Below are 12823 nucleotides of genomic sequence, written 5' to 3'. Positions count from 1 at the left end.
CCAGAGAATACCAGCTGGAGGTTTTGGTTATTTTCCATTCTCTCCATTTGCCTTCTAAACTGAGAGAAGACAGACCAGAAGAAGGGGTCATGCTCTGTCCCACCATTTGCCACCTCTCCTCTTCTTTTCCATGTGTCTTTTCCCTCCACTTTAAATTTGCCTGTTTGGCTGCTTTGTGGCCTGAAGCTGTCTAGGTATCCAGTAACAATGAGGTTCACAAGGTTTCAAGCTAACTTAATGATAATGGGGGATATTAAAGTGGTTGGTAGATCACTCTCTTAAAAAACCCCCAGTACCTCTCTATTTTATTTTCCCAGCTACAGAGGGTGGGAGTCCAGAGACATAGTGATTTCTCTATGCTTCCATGACTGCTAAGTGTGTGAATGGGCCAAACTACATTGTGAGGGTAGTGTTCTTTCAATTGTGTGCTTGTTCTTAGTATCCCGAGAGCCCATTCCAGATGCAAGTGATCTTCTCTGTGAAATAAGATAATTCCTCTCAGTGAGAATTTCTGTGGCTTATAAAAACATTTATTGTCCAGAAAGTTTTCAGGGGTGTGTGGTTTTGCAATCTCCATGGCAGAGGGAGAAGCAGGCTGCTTTTGCCTTCTTCGCATCAGTGCTTGAGGCTGTATGCGATTTAAGGGGTTAATGCTGATCCATCAAACTCTTGATGGTTTGAGATCTGCGTATCTCAGATGCAGCCTGTTCTTTATTGTCAAACTCAGTAGTTTGGATAATCTGGGATGGTCAAGCTAATAGTTTGTACATCTGTTCAACTGGAGGTTGGGGGAAGAATGTTCTCAGCAGAGGACTGTTGAATTTGCTCTTCAAAGGTGTAGGAAAGAACTGAGCCTGAGTTTGCTGAACTAGACCATACTACATAGTATTTTCCCAGACTTTTCCGGAAGCGGCAGTTGGGGAAAACATTAAAGGAATCTTCGGTGGTAGTAGGGCTTTTCTGTAGGGGGAAGGCCAAGGGTGATTTATTTTCTAATTGGCATTTTAACTAAAGAATATATAGAAGTGTTTTGATAGTTTGTACATGAATCTAGAGGCTTTGAGCACATTTTTAGAAATGGGGGAAGAGGAGAAACTAAGATGTAACTAGACATGTCATAGTAGGATAAAGTCATTTTTGTTTTGCTGAAGGCCTTCTGCAACTTCACACTTCCTCTATAGCATGATATAATCAGAGTGCGGATGTCATTGTGTTTGATCATTGTCAGTAGGTTCCACATAGAAAGGAAATTACTCCCTGGAAATACTCTGGAAATTCCATAGAGTATCTATCTCTATTTTCAGTCACCTTAATGCTTCCTGAAAATGTCTTTGTTTTTTAAAGTTATGAACTGTAATAATATAGTATCAGATGAACATAACTAGACAAGAATTTTTTCTTTGATCTGGATCAATGCAGTTTTTACTTTTTTCCTGTGACACTGAAATGGAATTAATTGGCGCTCCCTCCATTCTTTTGAATTGTTAATTGCTTTGAAAGAATGCTAAAGGTTGAATGAACTGTGCCCTCCGGAGGATATTCATTACTCCTTTCTCAAACTTGTAATGCACAAACTCTTATTAAGAGTGATCTTTCCAAAAAATGTTTAAAGTAAAGATCTGTATTCACACAGATAGTCTCATAAATGTTCTTATTCTGACTTTAAGAAAGTTTAAAAATGCATAATTTTAAATGTTACCATGTGTTCTTTCAAGGAAGCTTATGTTAGAAATTCATGTCAAACTAAATAGAGCCAGATTCTGACTTCATTGACAGCAGTGTAAATCAGGAATAGTTCCACTGACGTGTATGGTGTTATATCATCGGAGAAGTGTATGAGATCAAAATCCAGTCCAAAGTATTAGTAGCCAGATCCTTAGCTGCTGTAAATCAGTGTAGCTTAATTGTCTTCAGTGGCGGTGACTCCCACTGTATAATCTTACCAAAATACCGTGAAGGTTGGTGGAACACACTTTGTGACTTGACTTTTCTCTTTATAGCTGTATAAAACTGCAGCTAATCATTTGTTTGCTTCTCTGAGCCATCTCCTTCTCTTAGTGGCCTAGACAAAACCTGGCAAATAGTCAGTTCCCTAGGAATTTGTTATTTTCCTGTGAGTTAGTGAAAGGGAGAATTTTATCTAATGAGCTGTGTCTCCTCCATGACACCATGTAGGTCTCTAATCAAGAGAAATGTTGATGTCTCAACTTCTACTTCTGGATCCTGAATGATTTCTGTAGCTTTTTTGAATGTGCTGTGCAACTTTAAAGCTAGTCAGCTCTTTAATGTTAACACAGCTAGGGGAAGTCAATATGCGTGGAGACTGTGCATTTTTAGGTAGAAATAAAATGCTCCACCCATGGGGACTTATTGGCTATGCTTAGCAGTGGCCACCTTTCACCCTGGGAGAGAGAAGAAAAGGAGTGAGGGCTTGGAAGCTGGGTTCATGATGAGGACTCCATCTCTGAATCCTGCATTTGAGGATACGCTCATGTCTCTAGGATAGTGACCTGTAGAAGCGTGAACAGAGTGTCAGGGGCTGGCTTAGTATACCTCTTCCAGGGCTGCACCTCCTTTTTGACCCAGTAGACTGTCCTCCCCTGAGACAAGTGAGCTTTGATGCATAAAGGGGCTAAATACACCTATCTGAAGAAAAATCCAGTCCATTTGGCTAGGACAGAATGAATGTCTGTTTCCTTTCTGGGGGCCTTGCTAACAGATAGATAAGGACTTGGACATTCTAAACTCTTACACTCAGTCCAGATAAAATATTGAGGTCCTCACTATATCCACATTTCGCTATACTTTCCTCCTTAGCTAACTTTTCCTACGGTCAGGGCCAGTCCTGTATGAGCCAAATGTGGATCTACTGTAGCCAGAGCTGCTGTGCCAGCAGGACATTGGGAGACACTGGCTTATTTGGGGTTGGTGCAGAAAAAAGCTGTGTCAAAACTTCTGTGTCATGATTAGAGCACTACCTGATGACATCTTGGTGGAGTCCTGGAGCAGAAATAAACGTTGCTAGAAATTGTTTGGCATGTTATGGTGCATTTACATACTTGAGCACTTACATTACCACGTTGTCAAAGGGTATGTCTACACTGCAGCTACTACTATGCATCCCAGCCCAGATAGACAGACGCTCGCTAGTTCCGCTCAAGCTAACGTGCTAAAATAGCAGTGTTGACATGGTGGTATGGGTAGTGGCGTGGGTTAATCATCTGGGCTCAGGGTCAGGCAGGCTTGTACTCAGGTGGCTAACTGGTGCTGCAACATCCATGATGCTATTTTTAGCACAGTAGCATGAGCAGAGTACCCAGTATGTTGGTGGTCAGGTCAGATAGTTAGGCTGAGGGGATATTTCAGTCTCTGCAGCTTTCTGTTAACATCAAACTAACCAGAATTATTTATGCTGATTTCTATATAACAAGTCATTATGGAGGACATATTCAGAAAATTATATAAGTGTATTTGTTGTTAATTATTTTTAGCCTTTCCACAGTCAGTGAAAATCTACCATCCACCCACCTTCCACAGATGGCAAAAAATATAATTTATAGCATCTGAATACAAACCAGCTGGTAAATTACAGCATAAGCATTTCTAAAATACAGTCTTTTACATTGTAATCTGTGTAAAGGTTTTTATATTGTAGCGTACCATAAGTGTTAATGGGTAATTTTTTGGGGGGTGAAAGGATGATTCTAAATTAAGGAGCATAATTTCCTCTTGATATGGGAGTTAGTTGTTTGCATTCCCATGGCCAGCCATATTTGCCTCTACCCACCTTATCAGTATTAGGGGAGTTAGAGACATTAAATAGGTCGTCTTTGCATGCCTTTGTCATCAGGGAGAAGTACAATGGGAAATTCAGTGATAGGATCAGACCCTACACTAGCCTGCACTTTGTGCAGTCATTTATACCTGTACCAATGGTAAAACATTACCACTGTGAGTGGTATCATTTTCCATCCACTTTGCACATGTGTAACTGAAAGCAGAAAGTTAAAGGAAGTTGAGAATCAGGCCCATAGCCTCTCAAAAACTCTTATCAGCTGATTGACACATGTGGAATGCCTAATTAAGCCACCATGGCCACTGAAGAAAGGTTATTTCCCTCTAAAACTCATGATCGACAACCATGGTTGTGGCCGTTTTCAGCTACAGAAAGCCCTAAGGCAGAATCACTTACCAAGATAGCTGGGGGCAGATGGTTTATTAAAAGAAAGGGAGGGGAGTTGTGTAGACTGGCAGGAATTAACTAGCCAGCTTGTTGTTTCCATAGATTATTCAATGGGGGTGAAATTCAGCCCTGGTGTGGAGGGCAAGCACAATACTCTCTCCACCACCTAAAATGCCACAAAAGGCTGCAAAGGGGATGATCACACAAGGGTCCCTGTGCATCTCCTGTACATAGCAGAAATGGACTCCATTCTGGTCCCATATAGGCTGATGAGGCTTTGGTTGAGAGATACAGGGCTTGTCTACTTACCTTGGAGATTTGGCGGCAGTCGACCGGCGTTACGCAAACTATGCAAAAAACTTGTGTAACTCCCATCGACTTCTCTGCTTCTGTTCTGCACGCCATCTTCACTGTAGTGCACCGCCGGGAACCACGTTCCCGTCAATGCAGCGCTACGCCACTTGAGAAGGTGGTCTTAATACGTCGATTTCTGGATCGACTAAGCGGGTCTTCACTGAATTTGCCGCCATCAGTGAAGACATACAGAGACAACTGCTGGTGGGACCAGAAGCAGCCAAAGTAGGGACTGCAGTACTGGAAGGGTGGGTAGAGTGGGGCCCAGCTGGGGCCACGCCTCCTCCTGGCACCGCTTGGACTCAGAACTGTGCATGGGAGCCCCACATACATACACTCTGGAAGCACTAGGACCCATATGCTACCTTCCTTTCCACCCCTCACATGGACTTGGGAGAAAGCTGCAAAGAGGAGGCAGTCACTGGATGCCGGCTGGTAGGGGTAGAAACAGCCAAAGAAGGAAACTTCAGATGTTTAAGGAACTTTATATGGTTTTGACTGGACTTATTCTGCTGTGTAATGATTGATTGGCTGTTTTCTCTAATCCTCCCCTTCCTCACAGTCTTTTCACCTCAGCATCACCTCACATCTGCCTCTCTTACCCTCTTCTCCCTTGCCCTGTCCCCTCACCCTTCTTTCTTTCAATGTCCCCCCTTCCCTCCCTTTTCTTTTCATTTAACTTAGTCCCTCCTAAGCATACCCATCTAAAGAAAAACTGTGGAACTAACATGATGTTTGCCATCATCACATTGTTCACTCCGCTCTTTTGTTCTACCCCTTCTCCCACACCCTGTGTCTGTCTTGTCTATTTAGATTATAAACTCTTCAGGACAGGGATGGTCTTTTAGGTCTGGGTGTACTGCACCTAGTACAATGGGGCCCTAGTCATGACTGGGGCACTTAGGCAATACAAATAATAAGTGGGCCAGTGGAGAGGCAATGGGTCTGCATTTTTGTAGATCCAATAGCTCTAACACCTCATGCAAGTGGCACTGGAAGAGCTGTGTCTACTATTTCAGCCCATAGAAATCATATAAAATACATAATTTTTAAAGAAATACTGATGAAATGTAAATGATTAATTCTGAATTTACTACTGAATTTACTACTGGGTGTCATACTTTTGGGGCAGACCTCAAGATTTCTCTCAACAAGAGTCAGCTTTGAGGAAAAGCTTGTTCTCTTTTAAGTAAAGATGTTACACCCAGTCCATTCCTTACCTATAAGATTATCTAATATTGAACTACTTCTAATACTAGGGACAGATTCTCTGCTGCTTCAAGCTTCCACTGAGCCCAGAAGATAGGCCAACCACAAACCTGGGGGCTGTTGAGCATTTTTTAAAGTGCATTACAAGCCGGGAAGACAAAACATCAACTCTGACACATTGTCTGAACTGCCCCAATAGAAGAACCAGAGGAGAGTGAGTACTTGGAAAAAGATTTCCCAGTAATCACTGAAAATGTCATGCGGGCCTGTCTGTGGCTGGAACAGCCAGAACCTGAGGGTCGTAGAAGTATAAGGAAAGCTTCCTACAATGCAGTGGGGAGAAATCCTTTGTCTTTCAGAAATGGCCCAATGATTTCAGGGTACTCCTGGGAAGAGATTCAGGCTCTCTAGCAGCAGGGTAACATTGGACCCCAATAAATAGTTTTGGTGTAAATAGATTGTGTATGTGCTTAAGGGCTTGTCTTCACTTACCTCTGAGATTTGGCGGCAGTCGACCGGAGTTACGCAAGCTATGCAAAAAACTTGCGTAACTCCCGTCAACTTTTCTGCTTCTCCTCTGTGTGCCGTCTTCACTGCACTGCGCCGACGGGAACCGTGTTCCCATTGATGCAGCGCTACACTACTTGAGGAGGTGGTCTTAATATGTCGATTTCTGGATCAACTGAGCGGGTCTTCGCTGACCGCTCAGTCGATCCAGAGAAGTCGATCTGACGGCGGCGAATTTGCTGCCGTCACTGAAGACATAGCCTAAGTGAATTGCAGTGATTAAAGGCTAATCAGTAAGTTGGGAGTATTCTGGAGCAGGGGTATCCTCATCCCAGCCCAGAGTTCCCATGGAAAGACTGAGATAACCATCCAGGAGCCCCTGGGCTCAGTCCTCCCTGTGTGATATGAGTCCTGCTCACAGGAGGGAAAGTAAAGGTGGACGGGCACCAGGATGAAGTGAATCCAGGTGGAGACTCGGATCCTTTTGTTACTTGATCCAGCCGGGGTACTGTGTACATGAAGAAATTCCTCTACTATGGTGGGACAGATCTCCTGTTTACACACAGACTGAGCTGTACACTGCAGGAAAGAGTCCTAGAACCTGATTATGCTGGCTCCATGCCTGCCGGAGGTTTCCCCTCCCTGGGTATCCCCAAGAAAGCGCCAATTTCCACTCCCTTGCACTGCCTAAATGCACAAGGGTAGCTGATCAAAGCTGAAAATCTTCCCTTAATTTTCTATTTTATTGTCCACAACCCAGATGTACCTTGAATAGAAAACTCCACTGACCTTGGGTTATAAAGTGGCTATGTCACAACAGAGTAAAGCATGTATAGACTTATTCATTTGCATGATACCTCACTGATCATGGTACACAGGGGAAACGATAATTTGCATAGATTGTTGGATCATCTCTATTCAGAAACAATTTGCATCTTGATAACCCTGAGCAGATGCAATTAGGGATGTAAAATTAAGGATATAAGCATGAGGGCAAATACTTCTGGAGCGATGCTGATTTTATCAGCAAGTGCCTTATTGTTTCACTCGGCTTGGTTTTGTGTTTCAGCAGTGTGAGCTTTTAGACAGTCCTCTGCCTTAGCTATCTGTATTCTCTTTGAGGGATGTAATCTAACATACAGAGCGTTAAGAGTGACTCATCTAATCCAGTCAGGTGGTGATTAGGGTTTCAGAGCATTTGCATCACAGCAAGATGCTTGTGTCAGATTGTACAGCTGCATATTACACTCAGCATTAAAGATTAAAATGAGAAATGGAGCAAGCGTGAAACGGTAGCTGAAGGTGCTGGTATAGATAACCAGCCTTGTCCTCATTGATTTGTTTGCAGTAAAAAAGATCAGTTAATTTTCCCTTTGCAGCTGATGGGAAATGATACCATAGCCTGATAGAACCAGCAATAACAAAAAATGTCTGTACAAGAATAAATAAAAAGCAACCTCTTCCAAGAATCCCAAGGAAGATTGTGCAGCTCTCAGTAACTCTTTGTTCACTGCAGTATACTGCACAATATGCTGTTAGAGAGGTGTTTTTTTTTTTATGAATGGTAAACTGGGAGGAGCATAATATCATCAGATCCTGATGTCAGCACAATGAATGAAATACTTACATAGCATATTGCTCCAAGACCAAGAAAACAGACACCACCTCAGATTGGCTTCCTAGAACAAATTGTCTTTTGCTGATGAAATCACCATTAACGCATGTGATGAATAATCCATATAAATTAGGATTTAGATAACCAGAGGATATGAAGATACACAAGGAATAATGCATATTTGATCTCTTCCCACATCCCTTTAAGAGCTGTTAGTGGATCATCCCTTCTGCAGACGCTGCTAATGGGCTCAGCGAACTGAAGACCTGGCTGTCATTGTATTTTTGTTGTTCTCTCTCTAGCCCAATGTTCTGCTTTTGTCTGCAGAATTCTTTGTTGAAGCTACAAGCCCTTGAAGCTGACTTGTGCTCTGCATTTTTGCCAACCCAGGAAGAAACTCCTCAGCTGCAGGCTTTCAAGGATCCAGCCCCTTCATCAATTCAATCCAGTGTGCAAACTGATGGGGCCAGTTGTGGAGGTAAACTGCTGTGCCAGAATGTGTCCTCGTTTGCAGTTACAAAATAATCTGATGTTTTCTAGTTTAATCCAATATTTGCAGCCCTTTGGGACACAGTATAAATGAAATGTGAAGGCTGAAGCACAATAAGGTGCTGCAAGTGCTAAAAAATGTAAACAAAGAGAGGAGATATGTTAGTAAGGATAGAAATAAATTGCAACAATGTTCTACTTTTCTTAGGTACAACATTTTGCTTTTGAGGCAATTTTAAGAGTCCAGATTCCTTCTTTTTCAGTTTGAGATGTTTGTTTGTTTCAAGGGAGTTCTGTTCTATATTTCTTTTCTGTGTTACATATACATTGTGTGTGTGATATTCTGCTATTTCATGTAATTCTGTTTTTGCAATTTTTTATTTTGTCAGAGCAATGTCACTTCATTTCTCCTATTATTGATTTTAATTTAATGCATCATCAGAGAGATAGTGAAGGTGAGTTTTACAGCACATTGATTTTAATCATTCATGAATCTGCCTTGTTCATCTTGCATATTATGATGTGTCCCTTTTTCTTTTTTTAGCTCCACACATGGAAATTAATTCCTCCAAATAAATGGCCCTAATGCTCAGCATCATTGTCTGTCATTTCATAGCTTGTAATCATAGGAATGGCAGAATCATGATCTTAGGCAGAAGGGGAATCTGTGTTTCTGAAAAATAGGTCATAGTTAATAAGACTAACATACCACATAGATGAATGACATGCAAGTTTAAATTGCTGACCGTGTATGATCCATATTAAGGCAAATAGGTCAGTAATACAAGGCCTAATCCTAATTCTGCAAGGTAAATTTTATGGATAATAGAAAGCTCAGTTCAGAAAAGCTTATGTCAGAAGCTATTGTTTGTTTGGATTTTTCATAAAAGGCAATTATTTTATTTAAATTATTTGTATTACTTATGCTATTCTACTTTAGACGTTCTCAAATGATAGCAATGCAGTGCAAAAAAAAAAAAAAAAGGAATACTTACACATAACCCTAATAATTGAAAATCTAAGCAATGCAAAGGATGATACATGCTGTTGCCAAAAAGAGTGTAACATTTTAGCTTCTGAGTTGATTAGTTTGTTTTTTGTGAGTTTTTTCTGGATGATGCAAAATAGGTGGGAAAACACCTTAATTAGGTCTCAAATATAGCTATGGAAATTCTTAACAAGACTAGTCTCTGACATGTTTATTTAGTCAAGAATAGAGACCATGCAAATTCTACACAGGGTAAAGGTGTCTTGTAGCTTGCACTAAAATTGCATTGACTCTTCCATTCACTAGCAGACTGTATTTTCTGTCCTGTTTCAATTTAACACAAATATTTCATAATACTTCAGTGATTTCATAATTTATAATCAGAGAACACTTGATATTCAATGGAAGACTCTGTAGCCTTCATCTTTTATTTGATTCTGACTGCATTTAAACTATTAAATATCTCCCACTTCAAACAACACTTCCAGCACTGGTCTGATCATTTACATAGCAGGATATAGGATGATGTCGCATTTCTTTCACACAGTTCAAATAGAGTGTGGTCTACCATTCAGTCATTTCCAATCTGGGCTTAGGGCAAGCCTAGCTAGCATTGCCATGCATTTTAACATACATTCTTCTGGGATAACACATGCTCTTTGCTACTTTTGTTTACTGGCTTGTTATTTTAATGTGGATAACACTGGTCCTTATTCTCTCTCTCAAACTACTGATGGAATTTATCAGGTCCATCAAGTGAAACACAGTAGTCACATAGGTCTAGATTCTGCTATCAATGTAAATCAGGAAGTCAGTGGATTTATACCAGGATAACTGATATCAGAATCTGGTCTTTAGGGTATATTTAGTGCTGGGCAAACAATAGATATTTCAGTTCATGGGGAATTTTGAAATATTGAAAAAAGATGTATTTTGGGTCAAACCAAAAATGATTTTTAAAAATGTTTTTCAGTGAATCAAAAAGTTGGAAAACTGTAGGGTCATGCTGAAATGATTCAATTTTGGGGGCATTTGACAGAAGCCAAGGGAGGACTAGGGCTATGTTTACACTGACGGCGGCAAAGTCGCCATGGCCAGATCGATCTTTCAGGATCAATTGAGCGGTCAGTGAGACCTGCTCAATTGATCAGGAAGTCGACTGAGTAAGTCCACCCCCTCAAGTAGCTTAGAGCAGTGTGAACAGCACGCAGAAGGGAAACTGAGCAGTCGATGTCAGTTACGCAAACTACTCTGTGTCCTTTGCATAACTCCCCTCGACTGCTGCCGAATCACGTGATCAGTGTGAACCAGCCCTAGATTGCCAAAAGGCATGGGCTGGGGAGATGGTGAGCTGCAGCTCCCTTATAAGTTAAGTCTCCTAGACTGCAGAAGAACTCAATGCAAATTCAAAACCAGATCTGGGTCAATCAAAACTGCATTTTTTTCAGTGAATAAATTGCTATATTTAAATTTTCACAAATAAATCATTTTTCAGATAATGATAATTTCTATGATGATGTAATAGACTTCACTTCTCTTATTTCACATTCCAATCACTAAAAGTAAAGAAACACAATTTCTGTGACCCAAGGATAACTAGAACATACTGGCAAAACAATAGGATGCTTAGGACAGCTGCTTTCTGTAATAGTTGCTGCTGCTATTCCCTGGGCCATTTCCCACATAGCCCCTTCCACTTCACCCTTCCCTCGGGGCTGAAGTTCTTCCTCACAGAATGCCAATGTCAGAAGAACCCTTCTTCTGGTTCTCGCTTGAGCTCCAGCAAGAACCATCCTCCTTGTTCCTCCAGTCCTCAACAGGAACTGACTAGCCCAGGCCCTGCCACTCCCTTCATCTGAGCCCGCTGAGCTTTGATTTGGTTGCTTCCCTGCAACCTTTCTAGGCAAGCTGGGAGGACCCACCTCCACTGCTCCTTTTCTGGGGCAGGGTGTGGTAGGATCGCAACGGCTCCAGCAGGGGACCTCAAAGGGCCTGGTACACTTCATCACAGGTCCAATTTACTGGGGAATGGTGGATATGGGATAAGTTCATATACCCAGGCAGGATTTACGTAAGGACCAATTTGTGGGATTTGCTAGGGTTATGTTGAGCATTAATTGTGGGTTTGTTCGAGGATTAGTGTTGGACCTCGCTTGTGAATCTGGGCTAGGATTAGGGTTGGTCCCTCTTTGTAGACTCTCTTTGGATAAAGTTTGGAGGAAGTTTGAGGACCAGGACTAAGCAGTGATTTGGGGCTACACTTCCTGCACTGTTATTAACATGGGGCAATGTGTAGCCCCAGGCTGCAGATGAGCTTTGGACTATTTCATGGGCCCAGGATCAGGTAAGGGTTCAAGGGGCCAGCTTAGGGGTCCCAGACAGGGTTTTGTTTGGGGCCATAGGCCATGAATAATTTAGTGCCAGTTCATGGGCACAGGTTGGTAATAGGGTTGGCACTGACTTGTTGTTCTAGGCTAGGGTAAGGTTTGATGTCAGTTCTCGGTCTTGTATTGGAGATAAGATTGAGACCAGTTGGTGGGCCCAGGTTAGGGCAGAGGTAGAGCTTTTGGTTCCCAGCCAGGTTTAGGTTCAGTTTTGGTTTGTAGACCCAAGCTTATTGATAATGTTGGAACTGATCTGTGAGCCTGTGATAGCGTTTGTTCACGGGTTACACCTAGAATAAGAATTAGATCCATTCTAAGGGTGGGGCTAGGATTAGAACTGGTTTATAGGGATGGGGTGAGGCACATATATGGGTCTTGGTCAATTATATAACCAGTTTGTGGGTGCAAGTTAGAGTTGGCACCTAGGGTTCGTAATCCCAGACTAAGGATACTTTTGGGACTGGATTTGGGGTTAGCGCGAGGTTGATTTGAGCTTAGTTTATCTGAATCTTAGTCCCCATCTATGAAATGAGGGTACTGGTGCTTTCCAGCTTCACAAGGATGTGGTGAGGATGAATACATGTGAGGCCTTCAGACTGAGAAATGCTTTGATGCTATGGTAATGGGGGCCATCTAAGATAGATGCTTATGACCATGTGTCAATGATCCGCTGTATGGTGCTATGTTGTCCTCAGCTTTGGAACAGTCTCTAGAATGAATCCTGTCAGTGTGCCAGACCTCCCAGGGGTCTCAGTCTTCCTTCAGGGTACGCCACATGGATTTACTGCCACCTTAGATTGAATCTCTGGGCTTTTCCTGATTCACACCATGAGCTGTGTTCAGCAAATACAACAGAGATGGACTCCTTGTATCCTCTTCGGGATTAATGCACCTCAAAGCACTTGCAGTGACACTCAACAGTGGGGCTTATTAGTCACCTGGAACACAACCTAAGAAATCCTTAGGTTAGCATACAGAACTGAAGGTTGAAGCATAAGCCATTCCGGTTAGCCAGAGCCTAGCCAAGCGGTAGTGAACCCCATTGTTCAAGCTCTGTATCTCAGTCTAATCTCCTTGGTGAGTTCCCTGACTCC

General features: G+C 42.1%; 1 protein-coding gene across 1 annotated transcript in view; it reads left to right on the top strand.

The window, feature by feature from the left end:
* The window catches only part of FAM13C (family with sequence similarity 13 member C), a 219991-nt gene that overhangs the window by 169126 nt on the left and 38042 nt on the right, over window positions 1-12823 (top strand). The window contains exon 12 of the mRNA XM_067552537.1: window positions 8196-8346. Coding sequence (XP_067408638.1) covers window positions 8196-8346 — 151 coding nt within the window. The remainder of the gene's footprint in view (window positions 1-8195; window positions 8347-12823) is intronic.

The sequence above is a fragment of the Emydura macquarii genome, unplaced genomic scaffold (assembly GCF_026122565.2).
Source record: "Emydura macquarii macquarii isolate MOO-44397 ecotype Brisbane River unplaced genomic scaffold, CSIRO-AGI_Emac_v2 contig_1390, whole genome shotgun sequence".
In the NCBI taxonomy this organism is placed as follows: Eukaryota; Metazoa; Chordata; order Testudines; family Chelidae; genus Emydura; species Emydura macquarii.
The sequence above is the reverse complement of the archived record's forward strand: the minus strand, read 5'-3'. Positions and strand labels throughout refer to the sequence as shown.